Genomic DNA, 23,774 nt, shown 5'->3' on the forward strand with positions numbered 1-23,774 from the left:
AAGCAAAGCAAAGCTGCAAACAGGTTCTCAGACATTTTCCCACCTCAAACTGTTTGACGATGTCGGCAAAGGCTTGGCTCCGCCTACAGCTCTCCTCCAGCAGTGCCATGTTGCGGTCATACTCATTGATGTAGGTCGTGAAGACCCCAAACTCCGCCCGGGACGTCAGAAAGACCCCCACCACCCTCGGGCTGTCCTCCCTGAAGATGAATGAGAAGCGTTAGATGGCTCCTTCAAAGTCACTGAGGGCATCCAAGGATACATCCAGTTTTAATGATGGTGCCATTGGGCTAGTTTACTGGAATGGTGCAACAAATATCAGTGAAAACAAAGCTAATGATGGTCAATACTGTCTATACTGACATCTTTTCAAGTTTTTATGGATTGTTTAAAAAAAGTGATGGTTATTTGTTAATGTGGAAGTGCATCAGCATGTGAGCTCATACATATGATCGTGATCCTGTGGGTCACTTGTATGTGTGCATGATGTGCATGCAGGTTTTTCAGTACACACCACTGTTCAAAACCCTGAAATCACTATTTTCAATATATAAAATGCAATTTGTTGCAGATAAATGTAAATCTACAAATTCATAGGTTTCCATAGGCTGTAATTGAGCTGTAGATGGCATAATAATTCAGAAAGTTGGGCACATTAGGAATGAAGTTTAATAAAAATGAATCCCTAGAATACCTCCGAAAGTGGAGATTAAACTTCAAGACTAAAGTTTATCATTGAATATCTTCTTCTTGCTCCACAAAATCATAAAATATTGAATAAAGCACCAAAAAACAAATGTTAGTGTCCAGTTTACAATATATTAGAATGCACTGTATTATCATTAGGGCTGTCAAACAATTAAAATAACTAATTATGATTCATCATATCAATTTATTTTGTGTAGTGCAAGCACGCAAGCTGAAGCTGGGCTTCAGTGTAGAGCTATAGATGGCTCAAAGGGCCGTTAACATGTTTACTTTGACACCACTACTTATTATCATTACATCATTATTGAATAAAATAGTAAAATGATTAATATGACAAGCAATTCCAATTGATTGTATGGTTGTGTGGATGTGTACTGGTGAAAGTATGCTCACCACTGTTTGATCTTGGTGTCCAGCTCAGTGAAGATGTGTAGGTGGAGTTGATAGGCCTGAGGCAGAGTGCTGAGGATCTCCCCCAGTCTGCCCTCCTCCAGCACGGGCTCACCATCATCACCAACTGCTTCTTCCACCGCTTCCCGGAAGTCCTGAAAAGAGAAAAGAAGAGAAATGTTAGTTAAATACTTACACTAGAATTGTATTTCTATGGTTGGAGTGATTAAATAAATAGTTTTGTGAAAAGTCAAAAAATTGTAACTTTGCACTCACATTTTACACAAGTCAATCAGACAAGGGCCAAAGTTTCTAATGTAGCTAATGTAGCTGACAACAGCTAACTGGTTTCTGTTACTTCCTAGTTAGTTAGCTAGATTAACACTGTGCTAACCGCATGCCTGAAGCTGTTGAGTAATCTCAAATATACTGCTTATGCAATTTTTGACTGTATGACACATTCAACTTAAGTTTTGCCCTGTGGTCTGGATGCGGCCCCAGCAAAGTATTTTAGCGGCCTAAACCGAGTACGTTAAAAAAAAAAACCGAAGCAAAGCCAATCAAGGTATGCAAAAATGGTTGTACTTAGAGATTTTATTTGTTGTAGATTCTATTTTCTAAATGTGTCTTATCCAATCACATGTCCTACTCTTCAGAACAGAGACTTGCTACAGGGTTAGATATCAGGTCAGAAAGCAAATAGTTTCAAATATGTTTTGAAGGGTTTTTTAATTTCAATTGCTATTTCTGGTCTGAGAGGTGATGCAACAATGAGGGCTGTAACATAAACTCAAAACTTGACATGAAAGGTACCTCAGAGTGAGTATTGACTCCCTGACAGTGTAAGAGCATAATATGATCAATAAGAATAGCCTTTATTCAAGTTCAATTTGTTACATTTATTTTACCTTTTGAAAAGACTGGAACTTTCACTTCTGTGGACAAATAAATTACATTATAGTATTATATTATATATTATATAGTATAGCATTACTATTATATAGTATATATGGATCAGTTTACCAAATTGGTTCAGAGTTGCAAACACATTTAGGACTTTTTACTGTTGGTAACTAAAATCCTTTTTCTTTGAGTGACAATATATGTATATTATATTTATGTTATCAAAACAAATGTAACTGTTTTTGCCATTCACTTATGTTAGTTTGTTTATTGGAGTTTTGCAAATTGAATTTGAACTTCTGTAATATACCTGTGATTTATGTAAAAACAAACAAAAAAAACTAACATTGCAAACAAACTAATCTGATAAGAAATCTTCATAACATATCTGCTAATCTGCCACACTCATAGCAAAGAGCAGAAGCTATCGCCTTACCATATTTCTGATTTATTCCCTTTTACTTCACTCACTGTACTTAGGTAAAGACATTATATACTTTCAGAATGGCCTGAAGGAGTATGAATTGCCTCCAAATGTCTGTACATATAAGACTATGTGATATCATCATAAATAATACAAGGCATTGATGTATCTGCCAAGACTGCTGCCTGTAGCTCATCAATTTCAGTTTTAAGGTAGCAGTGACATACATCCACACACACACACACACACACACACACACACACACACACACACTGAGGGTGATAATCCCCTGAAATTCCGCAGGAGCTTCGCGCATTAATCAATGAGTATTGATCGTTCCTGAGTCACCATTTGTCAGTGCTCTCGTAATTCACTCTGTGCTACTTTATGGGTCTCCTCATGGCTATAAAAACATCGTCCTCCACCATGGCTCAATGGCGGGAATCATACCAGACAGCACAGAGGAGCAGGCACATATGGTTACTTTGTTGATGAGTCTAATTACACTTTTATTGCTCCAAGGTATGGTGGTTTTGGCTGCATTAAAGGGCCCATATAATCAAAAACTCAATTTGTCCCTTTTTTTTAAGTAAGAGTTTGATGCATTATGTTAACCCTTCATGCCACAATCTACACAGTCTAAATATGAAAACTAGGCCTTAGAAAACAGCCTTTTTTGGATTTACTGTCATGAGAACCAATGTATTTACATATTTGTGCTTATTCAGCCTACAGGAGTTTAGCTCCTCCCATTCTTGGTGAAGTTATAAGGAGTATTTCAGCCTGTTCTAGTTGTCAAACAAGGCCCAATACAGGGCAGCCAATAAGAACAGAAAACATATATCAACATATATCAACCTTAAAGTACTGGTGCAAACATTCCTTAATGGGTTTAAGGGGTTAAAACTACGGGTGAAACCGCATCACTGAATAGCTCGCATTGAGGGGAATGTTAGTTGATTGTGCCCATGTGGTCAAGCTGATGTTGAGACTGGCTAGGATATTGCTCACAAGGGCAGGATTGAGAGAAACCCCACCATCTTTTGCACACAATGAGACTGTGACAACCGCACACAATTGGAAATCCAGCTGAAGTATGTTTGCACTTGCTGTAAATCCAGATTCTCTGGCTAAAATGTAGGATGGTTAGGTCTGGTGAAGAGGCTCAAAATCTGGTCTGTAGTCTCCAAAAACAAGAAGCATAATTTCATGCCACGTTTGGGACGAGATCTGGAACTTCCTTTGTCATTTTTCAGAAATTCTTTGTGTTATTCCATACCATACCAGAAAAATAGGCAGCACAGAGAGACAGCACATATGGGACTATTGTAATGCAATCTGGAAGCTTCATAGTTCTAGTATCTATTCATGGTGTGGGTGATATCGTCAAAGTATAATGTCATGATATTTTTCACAATATTCATGTAGTATGTATTACATATGTGTAGATATATTTAGTTTAGATTTGGTGAGTTGGAACAGACACAATACACCAGCAAAAGAGTACTGCTACCTTTTAAAAATGCTTCAAAAACTATGAGTAAGATTTCCTTCATGTTTTCATTCAGCAATATTCTCTCACTACAAAACCATTGGGAATCCCAGTGGTGCCAAACATTCCTGACTGCTTGCATAACCAATGACCTATAGGCTAACAAATGCAACCAAGCTAGCATTAATGTAAATCATATCTCAGTTGTCAACCAAAAAAAAAATTAAAGAAGACAGCTATTACAATATACATTTAACACAAAATTGACACCAGAGACAAGTTTTTTACCCTTTCAGCCAAAGAAAAGGGGCCAAACTGGGATATCTAGATAGCTAGATAGCTATCTTGCTAAGCTTAGCTTTTAGCTTGTTGTCCTCCTTATCATTGTCATTTCTGTTGTTTGAGCAATCCATTCTTTCCTCTGTAATGCTAATTTCAAAACAGTTACTGTAGCTACACGGCTGCAATAAAATATCAGACTTCTTAGCAGCAACCTCAACAAGGTTTCTTCTGCATTCACCAACTGACAACAACAACAACAACCATAAATTTCACCCTGCACACAAAAGCTAACAGGAGTTTTTCAAAGGCTCTTCCCACCTCCAAGATACATCATTTGAAGGGCTTTTTTCTAGTCTTAAATCTGAAAATATCACTCTAGAGACCACTGCAGCACTGCTGTAAGATGAGATTACAAATGTTTTCAGTAGATGATGGTTAAATTTTACATTTGATCCATAAGTACAAAGCACACCTTTAAGTGCCCATGATATCCTCAGTACAATGAGTGTGTTTACATGCACTTAATAATCCGATAACTGCAGAAAATCAGATTTTGTCAGTAACCTGATCAATGTGTTTACATGCACTTGGGTGATCTGATAATGGGGAAACTCCAGGCCTACATGAGTCAGGCAGTAATCGGATTTCTGCTTTGCAACCAGTCAGTAAACTCACAGAAGAAGATGTGACATAAATGTAATGTGAAACTCAAACTTCATGCTGTGGAATTAAAAAAAAAAAAACACTGAGCCACATTACATGAGAATATCTAGAAAATCATCTAGAAAATTGAGAATATGTAAATCCTTCATTTTGTCAAGCATGTATTTAGTTTCAGCATTGCTCCAAAAGTGTTTTGCTACCATCTTGCGGCAGCGCTGCTGGCTTGTTTTCAGTACCACCATCTGTTTTCACACATGTGCAGACTGAGAAATCCGAAAGAAATCAGAGTAAGCGTTTACATGCACTGAGAAATCTGATTACTGAGCTAAAATCCAGCTCTCTTTATTGGATTTCTCAATCAGATTTCTAGACCTCACTCCAATCTAAGAAATTGGAGAGTGCTGTTTACATGACCATTTGTATAATCAGATAACTGCAGAAATCTGAGTATGATTGAATTATTGAGGACATGTAAACACACTCAGTCATAATGAAATGTATCATGATAACAATGTCAAATCTTCAAATCGCCCACCCTTATCTATGCATACAAATAGTGTCACCTATAAGCCCAATGACCCAAAGAAAATCACACCATGGCATGTAACCCTTACTGCATGAATCCATATGCAACAGGATCATGGAAACATTCTCAAAGTCGAAGGTGACAGCAGAAAAACAACTGATTTAATGCTGGCATTGAAGAGTGATAATCAAGGTGACTCCATTCACTCCTCTCACTCATCCTCATTACTATTCAACGTAATACACACACACAGTGATTAATGACATCTATATCTTACCACATTAACGCTAATTGTATTAGGTTGCATAAATATTAATAGCGTATCAATATTAAACTAAACGTTCTCAAAATACAAACATGCCCCCGCAGCGCTTGCGATGGATCGGCCTACAATCAGTTCACTCGGTTCTCCTTTTGTGCCACTGACGCAGCCTAATGCAAATTTAAGAGATTATGCATGTAAATGGGGGCGTATAATTACGGTACTGGACCAATACAAAGCAGTACAATATGCATATGAGTTACGGAGGCATGTGTACCATTAGCATTCTTCAGTAGTGGAATGATCAGCAATTGTATTGACTGGCGTTTATTTTATTCAAATTAGGCAATTATACTGCTGAATATAAAGTAAAGTAATTTACATGAGGGGACGCTGCTCAGCGCTCTCTGGCCTCTGATGAATTATGCTATATCACGTTATTCCTTCATCTCTGTCCCCTCTGTAATACTTGTGAATGCAGACAGAATTCATTATAAAAAACAACACATGAAAGTTGACCCAAGGTCAGTGCGTGCAGGGTGAGTTTTGACACTGCAGGTTGTAGGGCTTCAGTAGGCTCTAGAACAACTCACACACACACACACATGCAGACATATATTCATACATAATGTTCTGTGCAGTAGTCAGAGACCATCCTTCCTTTATTTCCAGTCAAGACAGCTTAAGTACAAGTTTTTTTTTCAGCATATTTAATAGAAAGTGACAGAGAAGCCTCAACTACTAAATGTAATATCCATTTTCCAGTGTGACCACTGAACACTTTATTTACAGCTTCCATTCTTTTTGAGAGACTTGCTTTCAGTTTTTCTAAGAAATCTGCAGGGATATTTTCCCCAACTCCAAAGTTCAGTCTTAGAAGTTGGTTGGATTTTCTTTACAATCAAAGTAAAACTACAAATTTAGACCCAACCTTACTATACATCTCAGATGTCCAGTTTTGGCCTTTGAATGCAATTTTTCTTATGGCTCTGACAGATATATATAATTTCAGATACATATGAGAAAAAAATGTACAAGGCAGCTGAGGTGTGTTTGCTCTCTTTTAAGGCGAATACAATATCTCAATATTTTTGGGAACAGCTTTTGTTGTGAGTACACAGCTGTTGGTTTTAATACTGAAAGAATCGAAGAGAAAGTAACTGCTGGACAAAACAAATATTGAAAATAAATAACTTGCACTTTTGACTGGAAATAAAATAAATGAAGGGTGGTTTTTGAGTACTGTATAAAAATTATTATGTAAAACCTTTTACCTTTAAGTGTGCTTTTGCTCATTAAAACACCAAATGTCATTAGAATAAACATAAATACAGAACAAAATAACAAGAATCTATTGTTTACAAGAAAGTAGTTGATTTCTTGTGATGCACTTTAAAGAACAAAGCTTGGTTCCAGATTTCTCCTTGACCACATTTGTTAAATTCCATCAGCATAGTAAATCACCTGATTTAACTTAATGAAGTATTGCTTTGCTAAACCAGGTATTGAATGATAACTGCCAATATTACTGAGCTTCCTCAAAGACACATCTGTTTCTGTAAATTGTGAGGACATTACATAGACTTCCACTCATTTTCTAGAGACCTAACCAAACCTTCACTATAAATGCTTCTAACCAAACCCTAACCCTTACCCTAACTCTAACCCTAGCCCTAAAATAGTCTCCACTTTAGAATTTAATGATTTACGTTGTGGGGACCAGCTTGTGGTCCCCACAAAGAAGAGAGGTCCCCACATTGTATATTGAGCGTATAAATAGGTGTTGCTCCCCACAGTGTGTCCTAAACCTAGAAGGCACACATACACACACACACAGCTCAAGGGAGCCGGACTGGAGAGATATTTGGACTGTCAGAAGTTGCTAGCTAATGAAAACAAATGAAAGCTGCTATTAGATCCCAAAGCACCAGCGACCCAGCTCAACAAAGGCCTGCCGAGCCAGAAACACACACATCCACACATCCTCCTTATTCAGCTCCACAGAGAGATTCCACCTGTCTCTGTGTCCAGTATGCGTATGCATCAGTGGCATTAACATGCATGCGTATTTGTGTTTGTGTCAGTGTGTATGTAGAGCATGTGAACCCCTCTTAAGTGTCTACACACGCAGAGAGGATAACCCAAACAAAGGCCCAGTGCGTAGATACTGCGTCACAGTAGTAAAGACTTTTTCAGGATGATGTTGTTAAGGCAAGGAAGTCTCAGTTACTGCAACAACACTGATAAACCTGCCTTATACTGATCCAGTGTGCGTGTGTTTGTGTGTCTAATGGGCAAGAGACAAATAAGAGCCTTTAACGTCTTCAGTAACTCTAAAGCCAGTATTAGGGTTGGGCAATTCGACAATATTTTACTGTTATCCTAATAAATTACTTCATGATATAGCCTTCTGAGTACATTATGGGTATTATCAGCACCTCTAGACCACTGAATAACTGCATTATTTAAAAAAAACCAAAAAAAAAAACCAATTTAAACCTGTCACAGCCAGTGAACAACGACAATCAGCGTACAATAACAGCACAGGCGCAAAGGTTTAATACACTCACCCAAGCCCCCCTATCAAAATACATGTTTTGTTGATTTTCAAAGTGAAAATATATTAAACTTAAGTCTTACATTTATACACACACCCACACCCACACACACACACATATATATATATATACATATTTTTCCATATGTTAAATTCAGCAACTAAACATAATCATGCATTAAAATGTGCAGAAGTGTGTTCTATGTAGAGGATATGTAGAAAATCAACAAAACGTCATTTGACTAGGGGTGCCCAAACTTTTGCATATGACTGTCTATATTTTTTAAAATCATCAATGCCTCAAGCCAGCAAAGTAGTTCTTGCAGCTTACAGTAAATTGACCATTGTAGTTACTGTTATTATTCAGAATGATGGTTCTCAAACTGGTCCTCAGGCACCCCAGATAGTCCATATTTCTGCTCTACTCGTATGTGTTTGGAGCTGGAATAAAGGGTCCCTGAAGACCGGTTTTATTTGACTGAGGACCTTATTTTATTAATTTATTTTTACCAATTGTTAGCCTGATCCTTCTTTAACAGTTGAATTTTGCAAGCCCTGAGCCTCAGAGTATTCATGATTGTACTCATAATTTTTTTTAGCCTTTTTTAAATGTAGCACCCTGTCCTTGCTCATGACATTTTAGGCTCTTTAATGTCCTAGCTCCAGCATATCTTGCTGATCTGTTGAAGTGTTATAACACATACAGACCACTTTGCTTACCTAAAGCAAGCATACAGCAAACTTATAGGATCAATCACAGCTCAGCTGGTAGAAGTTCATTTTCTTATCTAGTTCCTAACATCTAGTTCTTAGTGTGAAACATATAATGTGGTTATATATAGTGTTAACTTATTTTAATTTATAAAATCATCAAAGCGTGTAGTTTGACCAGGGGCAATCATAGTTTTGTCATACAATCCCTATATGATGTCGATATAAAACTCAACACGACTGGCTTTCTCCTACCTGATATGACATCATTAGTGTTAAAATCATATGGGTTTTTGCACAACACAATCATTTTATATGGAAACAATAACAGTAAACATCTCAAATCCCATTTTGTATTAATCTGTGCTATAATAACTTTGATGCTTGCTCCTTTTAAACCAGCATATTAAAACTGTTTTCATTCATAATGCCTGATTATACTACTTACATCATGTCTGCAGTATGAATTTTCTAGCAAAGCTCATTTCATACAGACCACTATCAACACATTAGCTGAAAAGTCCACTCAGCAATGCTAGTCAATAAAGCACATCCTCAGCCAGAACTGATTGAGCTGAGCTCAAAGACGCAAAGAGCAGGATTTAGACAGCCTAGCTGTTCCCTTCACTGTCAATACCATAAACATCTGAGCTAAAGGACATTCAGAGACTCATATAAACAGAAGTCCCTTGGAGGAATGAGAAGCTAGCACATATATGCACAAAGACCATATTATTGTATATATAATCTGATTATCTGACCTTTCATAACACTGGGTGGTAAAGTTGCATGCTCCGCTGACATTAACATGCAAAATAAGCACTTCTCTTAGCATATTGTATGTAACACTGTTGAACGATGATGCCCAAAAATCAACAACTGAACAGAGGAAATGAGAGAAAAATGTTCCACATACCTCTTGAAGTAGTTTCAGTGTCTTCAGATGCCTATAAGATCAAAGCAGAGAGAGAAAACAAAGTGCAAATTATTTAAAAAGTGTTTAACTTCATTGTTTTTGTGACGTTACAAAGAGCAACACATTGACATATATTCTCCCATTCAGCCTAGAGCTGCTTAGCCCAATCATGCTGAAGTTATAAAGAGTGTTTCCACCTAGACTGCTTTTTGAACGAGGCTCAATACAGGGCATCCAATCAGAACAGAGCTCATTGAAATATATCAATGATAAAGACACAGTAATAAACACATCCTGTTTAACTCTAAGGGATAAAGAGAGGCGGAAAAATGGTCATGTAAACCTGAATTATGACAAAAGTGGGAAAAATAAAGCACAAAAAATGTAGGATTACTTGAAATAAAGCTTAATATTTATTTGAATCGAGCCAATTCAAAGCCACAGCAGCTCTAGTAAACAGCAAAGATACAGAAAATGACTAAACAGCTACGGCCATCCCAAGAGAAGCATGGATGAACAACAGCATGGCACTAATAAAAAAAGCCAATATTTATAGCAAAAATATTGAACCACTTCTTTAACGACTCATTGATGCGTTGCTGAAATCCAATATGCTTGCAGAGACAGTGCTATAATAAGCTGTCAGTTTGTATCGGAGAGGGGCCGGGCTATGAATGTGTAAACAGAGTGAAGAATAGGATGAGGAATGTCAATAGTCACCAAAATGTTTTCTGAAACTGCTTCCCCAAAACATCTCTCAACCAGCTCAAACCACATCCAGATTTTCATAAAGGTTGCACAGATCTGTCAATGTGGTTTAGAGGACAGTATGATTTACCTTGAGCTATAAATATGAACAAATCTTTACCGCAAAGCTGGATGCTGTGTTACAGCTGTTGTGCCATATTGTGCTTTCCATGTGACTCAACTTCATGTGCATGCATGTCATGCAGGCACGTGGGTACTAGATTAATACATATTATATCTTAAGTTAGAAAATTCAAGACAGTTAGTTTTAGACTCAGCCCACGACGCGGAGGCAGAATTCGGCACAACACCCTTGTTGCGTACTACACAGTGAGGTTTTATTAATTTGTTGAAATCACAAATTACATCAACACATTTTTGCATCCTTAGTGAAGAGCTGGATGTAGTTTGAGCAGGTTGAGAGACATTTTGTGGATGCAAGATTTGGGTGACTATTGACTTCTAGTGTATGTTAGCTACAGTAGACTAGGAGCTTAAGTTTATAAAGTTTATAAACTAAAGAAGCAAAATCTGGACCCCAAATATGTTTTAGCTGATCGACCACATCTGGGCAAGTTAACAATTGTGTCAGTTTGATTTTTGACCAAACCATTCTTTTAAGGGTACACTGACCCTAACGTTAACCCCAGCAACCACTGAACATCTTTCTGTTTCATAACACCAGCGTTAACTGTTTTCTTGATCATTTTAGGGAGCCACAAATGTGTCGTCTGTTGAATTATTTGGAAGTTGCCTGCTATCAGTCTTAATATCTGTTGGTCATAGTGGTCAAACACACACTTACTCTCGTTCTGAATCCAGCAGCTCTTTGGCTACATAGTAGGCTCTGGATCTGCCATCAATCTGCAAATGACAAAAGAGAGACAGAGAGAGAGAGATAAAAGAGAGGCATCAGCGTTTAAAGAGTTTCACCAGGCTAAACGCTGCTAAACAACAGATATGAGCCTGAACAGCCTGAGAGACAGAGCGAGTGAGATGGAAAGAGTTGAGAGACAAAGACAGAGACAGAGAGAGAGAGAGAGAGAAGAGAAACACACTGATCTGAATTTTTCCCCACCCGACCCTGTCAGAGGAAGACTGATTATTTCATTAAAGCACAACATAAACGTGAAAGCTTTTCCAAACTGCACAGCTTTGGCGGCGGATGCATTATGGATGAGGGGCCACGTTCACAGCAAAGCACAAAGCCACCATTGATTTGCAAGCTAATCACAGGCGGCCCGATGCGCGTGCCGCTGTTGAATGGCTATATTTAGGAGGTCAAGGCAGTTTGTTTTAGTGGCTTGGACGACACAGGCTGATGCAGGTCCTTCACTTTAACTCTTTAGAAGTCGCTGCGGTCGCCAGTGATAATTAAAGCTTGATGTAGACTAATTCAGTACATAAGTAATAAGTATCAGTAATAATCATTCATCGCTTCTTCGCTGATTCAAGTGGAGAAATTCTGCAGAAGTGATTCCAAACTTTCTAGTGATGCTCTTAAGCAGAATGAAGGTATTTTCTTGAACAGTCTAGTTTTGTCTAAAAGAAAAACTATCCAAAAAGTCAGAGCTGCAGACCAAAACTGTCAACTTAGAATGTAAATTGAATGTAGATGTATTTCATATGTTAATTAATCATATATAATTATGTAATTTCATTGGAATAGTCTTCCAAAACAAACAATCATTTTTGGCTTCTACAAGTTGAATCTAATTGCTTCTGGGTCCCTAGTATCACAATTACTAGTGAAGTATATTCTGTGTTTGCATGAATAAACATTTAAACATCGAATTTGCATTCATTTATAACCAAATTTATAACCAAAGGTGAACAGTAACTACATCCATTTACTCACGTATATACACTTAAGTACAGTTTTGATTTTGAATTTGTACTTTTTTGAGTATTTAAAAATTATTTCAATACTCATTTCTACTAAGGCACTGGTGCAAATTCAGGGGGGTTGGTGGGGGGGCATGTCCCATACACAGTTGTGAGATAATTTGGGTGTTATGGGACTGCTGTGAAAAGGTACATAGGTGAATTGTGAAAGAACTGTCAGATATTACTATACAGCTATCAGCTATTCCCATTCATATTATTTGTTGACTTATGCAACACCAGTTTTTAATAGGCCTTCTTATTTCTTGTATTATTTATATCAGAGAAGAACAGAGCCTTGCAAATTTGAGTTTCTATGTTGGTTTATACTTGATGTACTAAGGAGTTCCACTGCAGTTCTTTAGTGAAATCAGTGGCTGATACTTTTTTACTTTTTTGCTTGGGTCCTTTTACTTCTGCTTTGGTTATTTTAGTGAAGTATATACGTAAGTATAATAGTACATTTGTATAGAACAATACACTGATTATAGAATTAGAATACACCATCTATCTCTGTTTATAAAACTGTTGTAGATGTTTTATGAATGTCGGCTAAAAGTGTTATGTAATACCTCCCACACATAAAAGCTTACTACATTAGTAAAATAAAGCATAAGCACCAGCCGCCCTGTTGGTTTTTGAAGCCTTACTATCGGGCTGATATGAGCTCTTGGGTTGGGCTCAAGTATTCTCAGCCCTTGACTTTCTTTTCTTTTTAAAGACGAAGAAAACAAGGAAGCGTGCGTCACAAGGCCAGGGCCGGGCTGATAGCGCAGGGGCAGAGGGAACGGGTGGGGTGCCGCTGTCTCCGCGCCTGGAAAATGGCCGACAGGAGAAATATGAATCTGAACCTGACAGAAAAGTGCACACACAGGGAATTCCACTTAGAGAGGGAGGCTCCTTGTTTTTGTCTGAGCTGGCGCACGAGAATTTGATTACAAGTTCAGATTGGAGGACCAGGGTGAAGCCCTTAAAACACAGTGACACCCCACATTACTCAACGAACACGCTTTTTAATGGCAGTAGATGGTGTCAGCAGGTTAACCCTTAGAAGTCCAGAGTTATGTTGGTTTAGCTATACATTTTGATTGACATTATTTACATTTACTTCTATGCACATTACAATTAATTAGCTATCACATATAGAGTTGCCAACTTTGGTGAGGTGACTGGAGTGAGATTTTCAGGTGGTTAGAGTGAGACCGGAGTGAGATGTTCAGGTGGTTGGAGTGAGACGGTGAGATGTTTAGGTCATTGGAGTGAGACTGGAGTGAAATTTTCAGGTGGGTGGAGTGAAACTGGGGTGAGATGTTCATGTGGTTGGTTTGAGACTGAAGTAAGATGTTCGGGTGGTTTGAATGAGACTGGTGCGAGATTCTTCAGGTGATTGGAGTGAGATTAAAGTAAGATTTTACAGGTAGTTGGAGTGAAATTGGAGTGAGATTTTTCAGGTGGTTGGAGTAACATTGGAATAAGACTTTTCAGGTGGTTGGAGTGAGACTGGGGACAGATTTTCAAGTGGTTGAAGTGAGGCCGGAGTGAGATTTTCCAGGTGGTTGGAATAAGACTGGAGTGAGATTTTCAGGTGGCTGGAGTGAGACTGGAGTCAGATTTTCAGGTGTTTGGAATAAGACTGGAGTGACATTTTCAGGTGCATAGAGTGAGACTGGAGTGAGATTTTCATGTGGTTGGAGTGAGCCTGAAGTGAGATTTTTAAATGGTTGGAGTGTGACTGGAGTAAGATTTTCAGGTGGTTGGAGTGAGATTTTCAAGTGGTTAAAGTGAGGCCGGAGTGAGATTTTTCAGGTGGTTGGAGTGAGACTGGAATGAGATTCTTCAGGTGGTTGGAGTGAGACTGGAGTGAGATTTTTCACATGGTTGGAGTGAGACTGGGGTGAGATTTTTCAGGTGGTTGGAGTAAGATTGGAATAAGATTTTACAGGTGGTTGGAGTGAGACTGGGATCAGATTTTCAAGTGGTTGAAGTGAGACTGGGGTGAGATTTTTCAGGTGGTTGGAATGAGACAGGAGTGAGATTGTCATGTGGCTGGAGTGAGACTAGAGTGAGATTTTCAGGTGTTTGGAATAAAACTGAAGCAAGATTTTCATGTGGTTGGAGTGAGACTGAAGTGAGATTTTTAAATGATTGGAGTGAGACTGGAGTAAGATTTTCAGGAGGTTTGAGTGAGACTGGAATGAGATTTTCAGGAGGTTGGAGTGAGATTGGAGTCAGATTTTTCAGGTGATTGTAATAAGATTTGAGGAAGATTTTGAAGTGGCTGGAGTGAGACTGGAGCAAGGTTTTTTAGGTGGTTGGGGGAAGACTGGAGTGAGATTTTGGAGTGGGACCAGAGTGATTTTTTTCAGGTTTTTGGAGTGAACATTAAGTGAGATTTTCAGGTGTTTGGAGTGAGACTGGAGTCAGATTTTTCAGGTGGTTCGAGTGAGTTTGAAGTGAGATTTTTCAGGTGACTGGAGTGAGATTTTCATGTGGTTGGAGTGAGACTGGAGTAAGATTTTCAGGTGATTGGAGTGAACATTGAGTGAGATTTTCAGGTGGTTGGAGTAAGACTGGAGTGAGATTTTTCAGGTGGTTGCAGTGAGTTTGGAGTAAGATTTTTCAGGTGGTTGGAGTGAGACTGGAGTGAGATTTTCAGGTGATTGGAGTGAACATTGAGTGAGATTTTCAGGTGGTTGGAGTGAGACTGGAATGAGATTTTTCAGGTGGTTGGAGTGAGTTTGGAGTAACATATAATTGTATATAAAGTAATATAATTTGGAGTAGTGGAGTAGTTACATTTTTTCAGGAAGTATTAAGTAAAACTGTGAGAGTTGGCAACCCAGTACATATTAAATGAATTCTGCATTTAAGATAATTTCTGTTTGTTTTGATGTCAAAAAATGACAAGAACTAAAATGTATTTTTTCTTTCTTTCTGCTAAACGGAACCGTACATGCAACAATAACTTTTCATCAAGTTCAAATTACAATAGCCCCTCTTCTACATCACCTATATACAAATGGGGTATGGACTGATGGTATGAGCACAGGAGAACATTCTGAAGACTACAGCTACACAGTTTGTGTGTTATAGCACACAAACAAGTGTTTGGGCTTCTAACATGGTGTTAATTTTGGCTGATTTTGGAGTGCCTTAGCTTCATTACCACATTACCATGAAGGGTGTCCAAAGTTGAAAGACCTAATGACCTTTACTTTTTATGCAGATATGCAAATTACATAGTAGCCATACATGTCAATTCTTGCTAACCTCAGAAGTGGTTTAAGCTAAAGAAAGAAACTGGCTGATTAGCGAGGAAGAGATTTTCACCTGTTCTGATGTGACTGACCTGTCTATCGTAGCTGTGATCACCACAACCCTCCTCTTCCTCAGACGTGCGCCCATGGTCTTCATCAGCAGAAAGAGATGCAGGAGCAGGACACACAGGGAAAGGCTCCGTGTAGGCACTGACAGAGAAAAAGAGACTGTCATCACATTTAGATCAACTGTAAAATATGACAGTATTTTCACTGTCATAGTACTACAAAATGTTTTTTGAAAACAAGTTTGTAAACACAAACCCTTCATGTACTGTATTAACACTGCTGTTAATTTACAGAAATAGCATATAAATTCACATATGATGTTTATTTCACAGACATTTAAGTTTATTTTAATGTTTAATGTGTACGAAATTAAACGACTGTAATATTTTTACTATTATCTGGCGCCCCTGCTGCCTGACTTGCTTTTTTACAGTCTGAGAGGTATCACACACTTATATGATGTTTGTTGATGAAGAGTATTGGTAGGTCAATGTGTAAGGGTGAAAGACTCTGATGTTAGCAAGGCGAGCAAGAATTTTGGCGCTCATTTCAGTCAGCTTGGAAACAAAAAAACACTTTATGCAATACACAGTATGGAAAAAGATGTATGAAAAGAAAGGCATACCACACTGATCAGCCACGACATTATAAAACCACCTCCTTGTTTTTACATTCACTGTCCATTTTATCCGTTCCACTTACCATACAGGCTCACTTTGACACCTCAGCATCACTGCTGGACTGAAAATAGTCACCAACCAAAAATGACCATCCAACAGTGTCCTGTGGGCAGCGTCCTGTGACCACTGATGAAGGACTAGAGGATGACCAACACACACTGTGCAGCAACAGATGAGCTATCGTTTCTGACTTTACATCTACAAGGTGGACTGACAAGGTAGGTGTGTCTAATAGAGTGGACTGTGAGAGGACACAGTGTTTAAAAACTTTAGCAGCACTGTTGTGTCTGATCCACTCGCACCGGTGCAACACCACCAACACATCAGTGTCACTGCAGTGCTGAGAATGATCCACCACCCAAATAATAACTGCTCTGTGGTGGTCCTGTGGGGGTCCTAAGCATTGAAGAACAGGGTGAAAGCGGGCTAACAAAGTATGCAGAGAAACAGTCGAACTACAGTCTGTAATTGTAGAACTACAAAGTGCACCTATAGAGTAAGTAGATATGATAAAATGGACAATGAGTGTAGAAACAAGGTTTTAATGTTATGGCAGATCAGTGTATAATGCAGATAAAATCATTTTTAACCATTCTGGAGATAAAAACAGGTTATTGGTCAATCAAAATGATTAGGTATCCCATGACCCCCTATAACTGCCACTCAGGCCACTGTCAACTGTGAGAATGTCTATTGCAGTGCTTTAATTCTCATTGAAATTAAACTGATGCTTTGCCCATAAATCCATACTTTCATAGCAACTTCTGCGTGGTTGGATGCGCATTACAGAACCTTGACAAATGTTTTTTTTCATCTTAATGAGAATCTGTAGCACATAACTCACTTTTGTCAAAACAGCAAAACCAAAAGCCTACCCTACTGTATTCATTTCAAACAATATCTATTTTACTTGTGGGTTTTTTGTGGAAATGAGCTAACATAGCTAACATAGGCATGGTGAAATGTTGTTTCCAATCAGATTCATTTCGTTCAGCTACAACAACACAGCGTAGCAATTTAAACTGGAAACACAAGGTTATGCAATGAATCAAAACTCCTAAATTTTTTTGGTTGAAGGGGAGATTTGCAAGACTGCTGTAAAGCTAAACCAACCTAGCAACAGTTGCCATGAAAGAACACATTTGTGGGCGCAGCATGGATAGGTCAATAACACACAGGCCCCAAATTCTGGGCTAGAGTTTTGAACTCAAGACTATCAATTCCAACCAATTGAAAGGTGTAATTCCAGTCAGTTGCCATCATGTAACATGTACACTCTGCTGCCTGTCCTCTCTCTGACCATGTTAAAAGACGACCAGATAGGGACAAAACTGTTACAACCCCAGCTGCTCGCTAGGCTAATCGACCCACTAGCATCTCACTCCAACTGCTTAGAGACCATCCTACAACCTTATTACAGACTGGATACCCTCTTCATCCCTCTACAATGAAAACACACCCAAGCAAAAGGGCTCTGAGAGGACATTTTGTATTAGGCAGCTCTACAACGTCCAACCGAGCGGAAATGACCCTTTGCTGAGGAGTATTCCCTCTCTTCATTTGGACGAGCCCTGGTGTGACTAATTTTCTCTCCTCAGCCCCTCCGCTGCTTACAGTAGTAACACGCATGACTGAGGCCAGATTGTGAAGGCATCGGCGTCTGGGGGTGAAAGTGAACTCTACAGTCATGTGGTTGGCACTTGGCACTTAGAGAAGCGAGACATATGCAGCCCCAAGGAATCCATATGCAGGGAATTTACAAAGAGGTAATTTAATGACATGCATAAAACGTAACATTGCTGTCATACTGACACCTTGTGTCTCCAAAATGGAGAATAAAAAAAGTTTTTTTGTTAATGTATGCTGATCAGGGGAGTTTTGTCTGTTATGATAACCCTACAGGTCACCAGGAGCGAAAAAGAAGAAATAACCATACTGAAATATATTAACGTAAAACTATTTTTCTACTAAGCTGGCTGGAGGGTTCACAAATCATGTTTATAATAGCTAGAAGCTGATGTTGTGGTCTCTGTGTAAGCTGCCGATGGACCAATTTTCATCAAATTTAGTGCACTGCCTATAGCCAATCAGCACTGCTGAACAATACTGGCTGAAAAAATGCTCTTTACCAATCACAGTCGGCTGTTGTTAAACAGAAATATCACACTGCTTTAAAATAATTGACCTCAGTAATTGTAAGCAAACAGTAAAAGCAAATAAACTCTATCTGTGCATGTAAATGTGTCAAAGTGTGTTCTCTGTAGAGGATGTGCTCACTTATTTTCACTTAGAAAATCAACAAAACATCAATAATTTGTCCAGGGGTGCCAAAACCTCTGCATATGCCTGTGCAGCCTGGTAGGTGCAAAATTGCTGTGTGCACCTCAAAGACCTGGCTTGTAACTCACACTACAGTTTAGCAGCCTGAAGGTTCTCCACAAGGGGGAGCTACTAGCGCTAATGTTGCTATCGTGTGTGACAACCGAGTGGAGAAACTTGCAAAAATAACAGTTATGGGAGCAATTAAAGTTATGACAAATAAACAGAAAATGTGCACTAAAAGTGTTGCTGAAAAATTCATTCAGTGTTCAAACTTTTGAATACGACTGTGTACAGTTATCTAACTTACATAGATCAAACATGCTGTGTGCTTGTGAGTCAACAATGGGTTCATCTTAAAGAAGCTGAATTCACTAATTTTGGTGTATTTTATTCAAATGGAACTGATGGGCACATTTGAGTCATGCACATTCAAAGCACCATGGAGGACAGAGCCAATATAATACTTGTGTTCAAGAAACTTTCTGCTATAATAGTCAAGCATACTGTCAAAAAATGTCTGTTCTGTTAACAACACACCAAATCTAGTGTATCTGAGTGCAAATCAATGCGCTTCATAACAGAAATGATGACCTTTAAGTCATATCCAGTTAAACCAACACAAAAAGATTCATGAAAAGTGTTTCCTTCAATTTATTCATAGTGAAAATAACCTGTTTTGAACCTAACATTCAACGCTATGAATTTGAAATCATGTGATTTTCTTTCACACACACACACACACACACACACACACACACAGAGGAAGCATATGAGAACACTTTGTGCATAAACACGTACAGGAACAGACCATACACACCCTCAGACTCACTCACTGAGACATGTACTGTACATTTACACAGATCCATCATATATGAGGAAATTCTCTTCTTGTGTCAGAAGGCTGTTAATGATTTTACCACACCGCTGAGGCCTGACAGGTCAGTCAGCAGGTCAGAAAGAGAGTGCATGTTTGTTTTCATACATTTTCAAGACAAAAAAGTCCTGAAAAAAAAAACAAACTGAAAAACAGGGCTAACCTACAGGACGAACCAAAGAGTGCTTAAAGCTATGGTTGCTTTTATGCAACAGTTGCAGTCAAAAGTAGAGCAAAGAAGCCCTGAATATTGTACCAAATGTACGTTAACATTAGCAATTCCTTCCGCCAAAATTGTATTAGCTTTTTATGTTACAAATAGAGCCATAATGGTGCAATATCAGGTTCATCTTAGCTTGCCAGATTAACCTGAATGTCATTTTGTTTTACTTCAGCCCACCTTATTTGCAGAACTGAACTGTCTATCTGTCCTTTTGCTTAGGGCAGGGGTCGGCAACATGTGGCTCCAGAGCTGCATGCAGCTCTTTTCCTGCCCTGTTGCGGCTCCACAGCAGAATTTTTAGGTAAAAATAAAACAATCCTTTGCAGTAAAATAAAGCTCTGTTGATCCTTCTAACACAGTTTTAACAATAAATGGTCCTAAACGCTGTAGTTAATGTAGCCTATATCTGCTAATTAACCAACCTTTAACTCTGAAGATTGGCGTGCAGACTGTTGGTTAACATAGCAATGCAAATAACAGTCTTGCCTATCTAGTATCTTAACGAAGTGGCGAAAAGAAAGATTTAAGATGAACATCAATGATTTGCAGACGAATGGACATATTTGCATTTGTAAGCACTCCAGCTGGTTTCCTGATATGTTTAATCTGCAACCAGAATCTATCTATTACTAAAAAGTCCCCTTCCTGGGCAAGCACTCAACACTATACCAATAAGAGTCCTTGGGCAAGACTCCTAACACTACCATCAGACACCTTCGCCTACCTGTGTAAAAATGATCAAATTGTAAGTCGCTCTGGATAAGAGTGTCTGGTAAATACCATAAATGTAAATGACTTCAGCCTTGTAAAAAGTTGAACGTTTACAAGAAACTTTTCTAAAACTTTTGCAAAAAGTTTCCTGCCGGAGATATGAGAAAAGTGGCTGTAGCTGAACTAAAGCTTAAAGCAGAGCAATGTAAGTCTGCGGTTTTGTTTATATTATATTATTAGCCTATACTAGCACATTACCACATACTGAAACATATTTACAGCCAAGACAGTAAAATGGGCATAAAATGTTGTGGCTCCCAAGGTAGTTTGATTTTTGCCAAAAGGACAAAATGGCTCTTCTTAACCTTTGGTTTGCCGAACTTTGGCTTAGGGGATTTGGAATTTGTTGGCCTGCTTTCACTCTTCTTTACAATATGATTAAATTGGCTGCAGGGCAAATATTATCTAATTTGTTCATTTTCGATTACTGTATGTGCTAAAGCAGAAACTTGGTAACGAACAGTTGCAGGGTAAAGTGAGCTGTTATTTAGCAGCCAGTTCTAAGCGGAAAGACACAGTTATTGTGGAAAAAAATGCACACAAATTATAGCACAGTTAAACTGCTTCCCAACCAAACAGACGGTGGAGTTAATATAAATACATATATAAATACATTTGGCATGGATTATTACACGTAGACACATATGTAATACATATGGGACATGTTATATAAGTTTCTACATATAATAGTACTATGTATGGAACATGTTATTATTACATACCGACACTTACAGTACATATGTACAATAGATATGGGACATATGCATGCCCCTACATCCTGACACTGTATGAAAACAAGTCTGTGTTTATATTTGAGACTCATCTCCTGTCTACTGTGGAGGTCATAGAGGTGTCCAGCTGTTCCTCAGTCTCATCCTTCACAAGGTCACTGTGCTCTCCCAGGAGCTGTGCACACCACATGCACTTACTGCTGAAGTGTACAGCACTAATTACTCATTTGCAGATAAATGAGGGATGTTAAGAAGTTCATTTAGATGCCTCATAACTAAATCACAGTAGGACAAGGATTAGGATTTTAATGCTCAGCATCTCTCCAGAAAGAAGGAGAAAAGGGAGTTCTCTCTTTTCCTTTGTTTCAGGTCTATCTCTCCAACTCTGTCTCTCTCCTCTCTCCTTGTGCCAGATCAATCTCTCTCTTTTTTCTCATTTTCTTCTTTCTCATTTTCCCACTTTTCTCCCTTTGCTTTATTTCACTCTCTTTTCTCATTTCCTCTCTCACTTTCTATTTCTGTCTTTCTTTCTTTCTTTCTTTCTTTCTTCCTTTCTTTCTTCCTTTCTTTCCTTCGTTCTTTCTTTGTCTCCTTGCTCCAATTCTCTCTCTCTCCTTGCTTCAGTTCACTCTCTCCCTTATTTCACCCCTTCTCACTCTGTATTTCTTTCTTTCTTTCTTTCTTTCTTTCTTTCTTTCTCCATCATCAAATTCTTTCTCCCTCCTCTTTCTTTCTCTCCTTGTTCCAATTCTCTTTCTCGCTGCTTCAGTTCACTCTCTCACTCCTTCTCACTTTGTCTTTTGTTCTTTCTTTTTCTTTCTTTCTTTCTTTCTTTCTTTCTTTCTTTCTTTCTTTCTTTCTTTCTTTCTTTCTCTCCTTGCTCCAATTCTCTCTCTCCACTCTCTGTCTCTCTCTCCCCTCGCTTCAGTCTCTACTTTATCTCACTCTCTCACTTTGTATTGCTATTTTGTTCTATCTTTCTTTCTTTCTTTTTTCTTTCTTTCTTTCTTTCTTTCTTTCTTTCTTTCTGTCCTCCAATTCTCTCTCTCTCCCTCCTTGCTACAGTTCTTTCTCTCTCTCCTTGTCCCACGTCACTCTCTCTCTCTCACATTCTCCTTCTGTCTGTATCTCTATCGTTACTCCAGTTCACTCTCTTTTCTCCTCTGTCTCTCTTATTTGTGCTCTAGGCATGTAAGTAAACTAGGCAACTAGGCATGTAAGTAAACTAGGCAAATAAGGCCAACTCTAAAAGATCTTAATTCAGAACATTCAGTATTTCTTCATCACCATTTCCCGTCAAACATCTCCAAACGCCAACACAAATCACCCTGTTCTAATATACATTAAACACCCTCATCCTACATAATCTCTCTCCATCTCTTCTGCTCTTAACATCATCATTAAGAAAGGCAATTATGGAGCAAAGTGCTTCTTCTCTGAGCGCCATGCTTTAAAACACCCAGGAGCTAAATTTACAGCTCAAAATTACTGCCACAACACAATGGTTTCCAACACTACGCCCTATATGCGCTCTCTCCTTCTGTCTGCTGCCTTTGTAAAGCTCCATAATATGTAATTCAATTGATTTAAACTTTGAGCGTTAAAATACACATTAGAAACAGGCTGCGGTTTTCACCGTGCAACCGCGCTATTACAGAAGATAACTGTCACTGGAATAGCTTCATTACCAGACTTCATTTAACATAAGACAGGAAATTTGAATGTGGGTGGGGGCTGGAGGAGATTGGTAAGGAGGGGTCTAAGGGGCTTTTAGGCTTGGAAAGGTAGGTACAGTATTTCACCGTATATGTCAGATTTACATAGTTTGGGGATGCCTTGTATTTTCTTGAAATATTTGATTTTCCCTGTTACTTTTTTAATCAACTAAGAAAAAATGGCTGCAAATAAAATGAATAGTTCTAAAATTTGATTGGTTGAGCCACATTGGAAGCCATTGTAAAGTACTTGATATTAATGACAATCAATATGGCAAAAATATTATATTATGATACTGCCAGACATTTTTACGATACACGATATGCATCACGTATTTACTTTCTCTGAGGTTTAATGAGTTGGAACAGACAAAATAGAACATGTAGTGCCACATATAAAAATATAATAATAATACTTATCATAATAAGTAAACCTACAACTACAATGATTTTATTTAATGTTTTGCAAATTGTGCTGCACCAAATCCAGTAATAATAATGAAATATGTAGTTAATCAGTGCTCTTTAGGTACTGATGATATCCACGATATCTCAGAAAAACATATTGTGACATCATTTATCACGATAACGATAAAATATCCTTATATTGCCCACCCCTACTCAATATATGTGCCACACACATCCACTGAATTTTATATTAATGTGG

At 38.3% G+C, this 23,774-nt stretch overlaps 1 protein-coding gene across 2 annotated transcripts in view; it reads right to left on the reverse strand.

Moving 5' to 3' along the window:
* Positions 1-23,774, reverse strand: part of fgd5a (FYVE, RhoGEF and PH domain containing 5a) — a 72,827-nt gene that overhangs the window by 31,773 nt on the left and 17,280 nt on the right. For both annotated transcript variants that reach the window (XM_036558964.1, XM_036558963.1), the window contains exons 3-7: positions 15,815-15,932; positions 11,387-11,445; positions 9,835-9,865; positions 1,102-1,253; positions 44-200 (exon numbers count right to left, since the gene is read on the reverse strand). In XM_036558964.1, the coding sequence (XP_036414857.1) occupies positions 44-200; positions 1,102-1,253; positions 9,835-9,865; positions 11,387-11,445; positions 15,815-15,932 (517 nt within the window). The remainder of the gene's footprint in view (positions 1-43; positions 201-1,101; positions 1,254-9,834; positions 9,866-11,386; positions 11,446-15,814; positions 15,933-23,774) is intronic.

Source organism: Colossoma macropomum, unplaced genomic scaffold (assembly GCF_904425465.1).
Source record: "Colossoma macropomum unplaced genomic scaffold, Colossoma_macropomum, whole genome shotgun sequence".
NCBI classification, from domain to species: domain Eukaryota; kingdom Metazoa; phylum Chordata; class Actinopteri; order Characiformes; family Serrasalmidae; genus Colossoma; species Colossoma macropomum.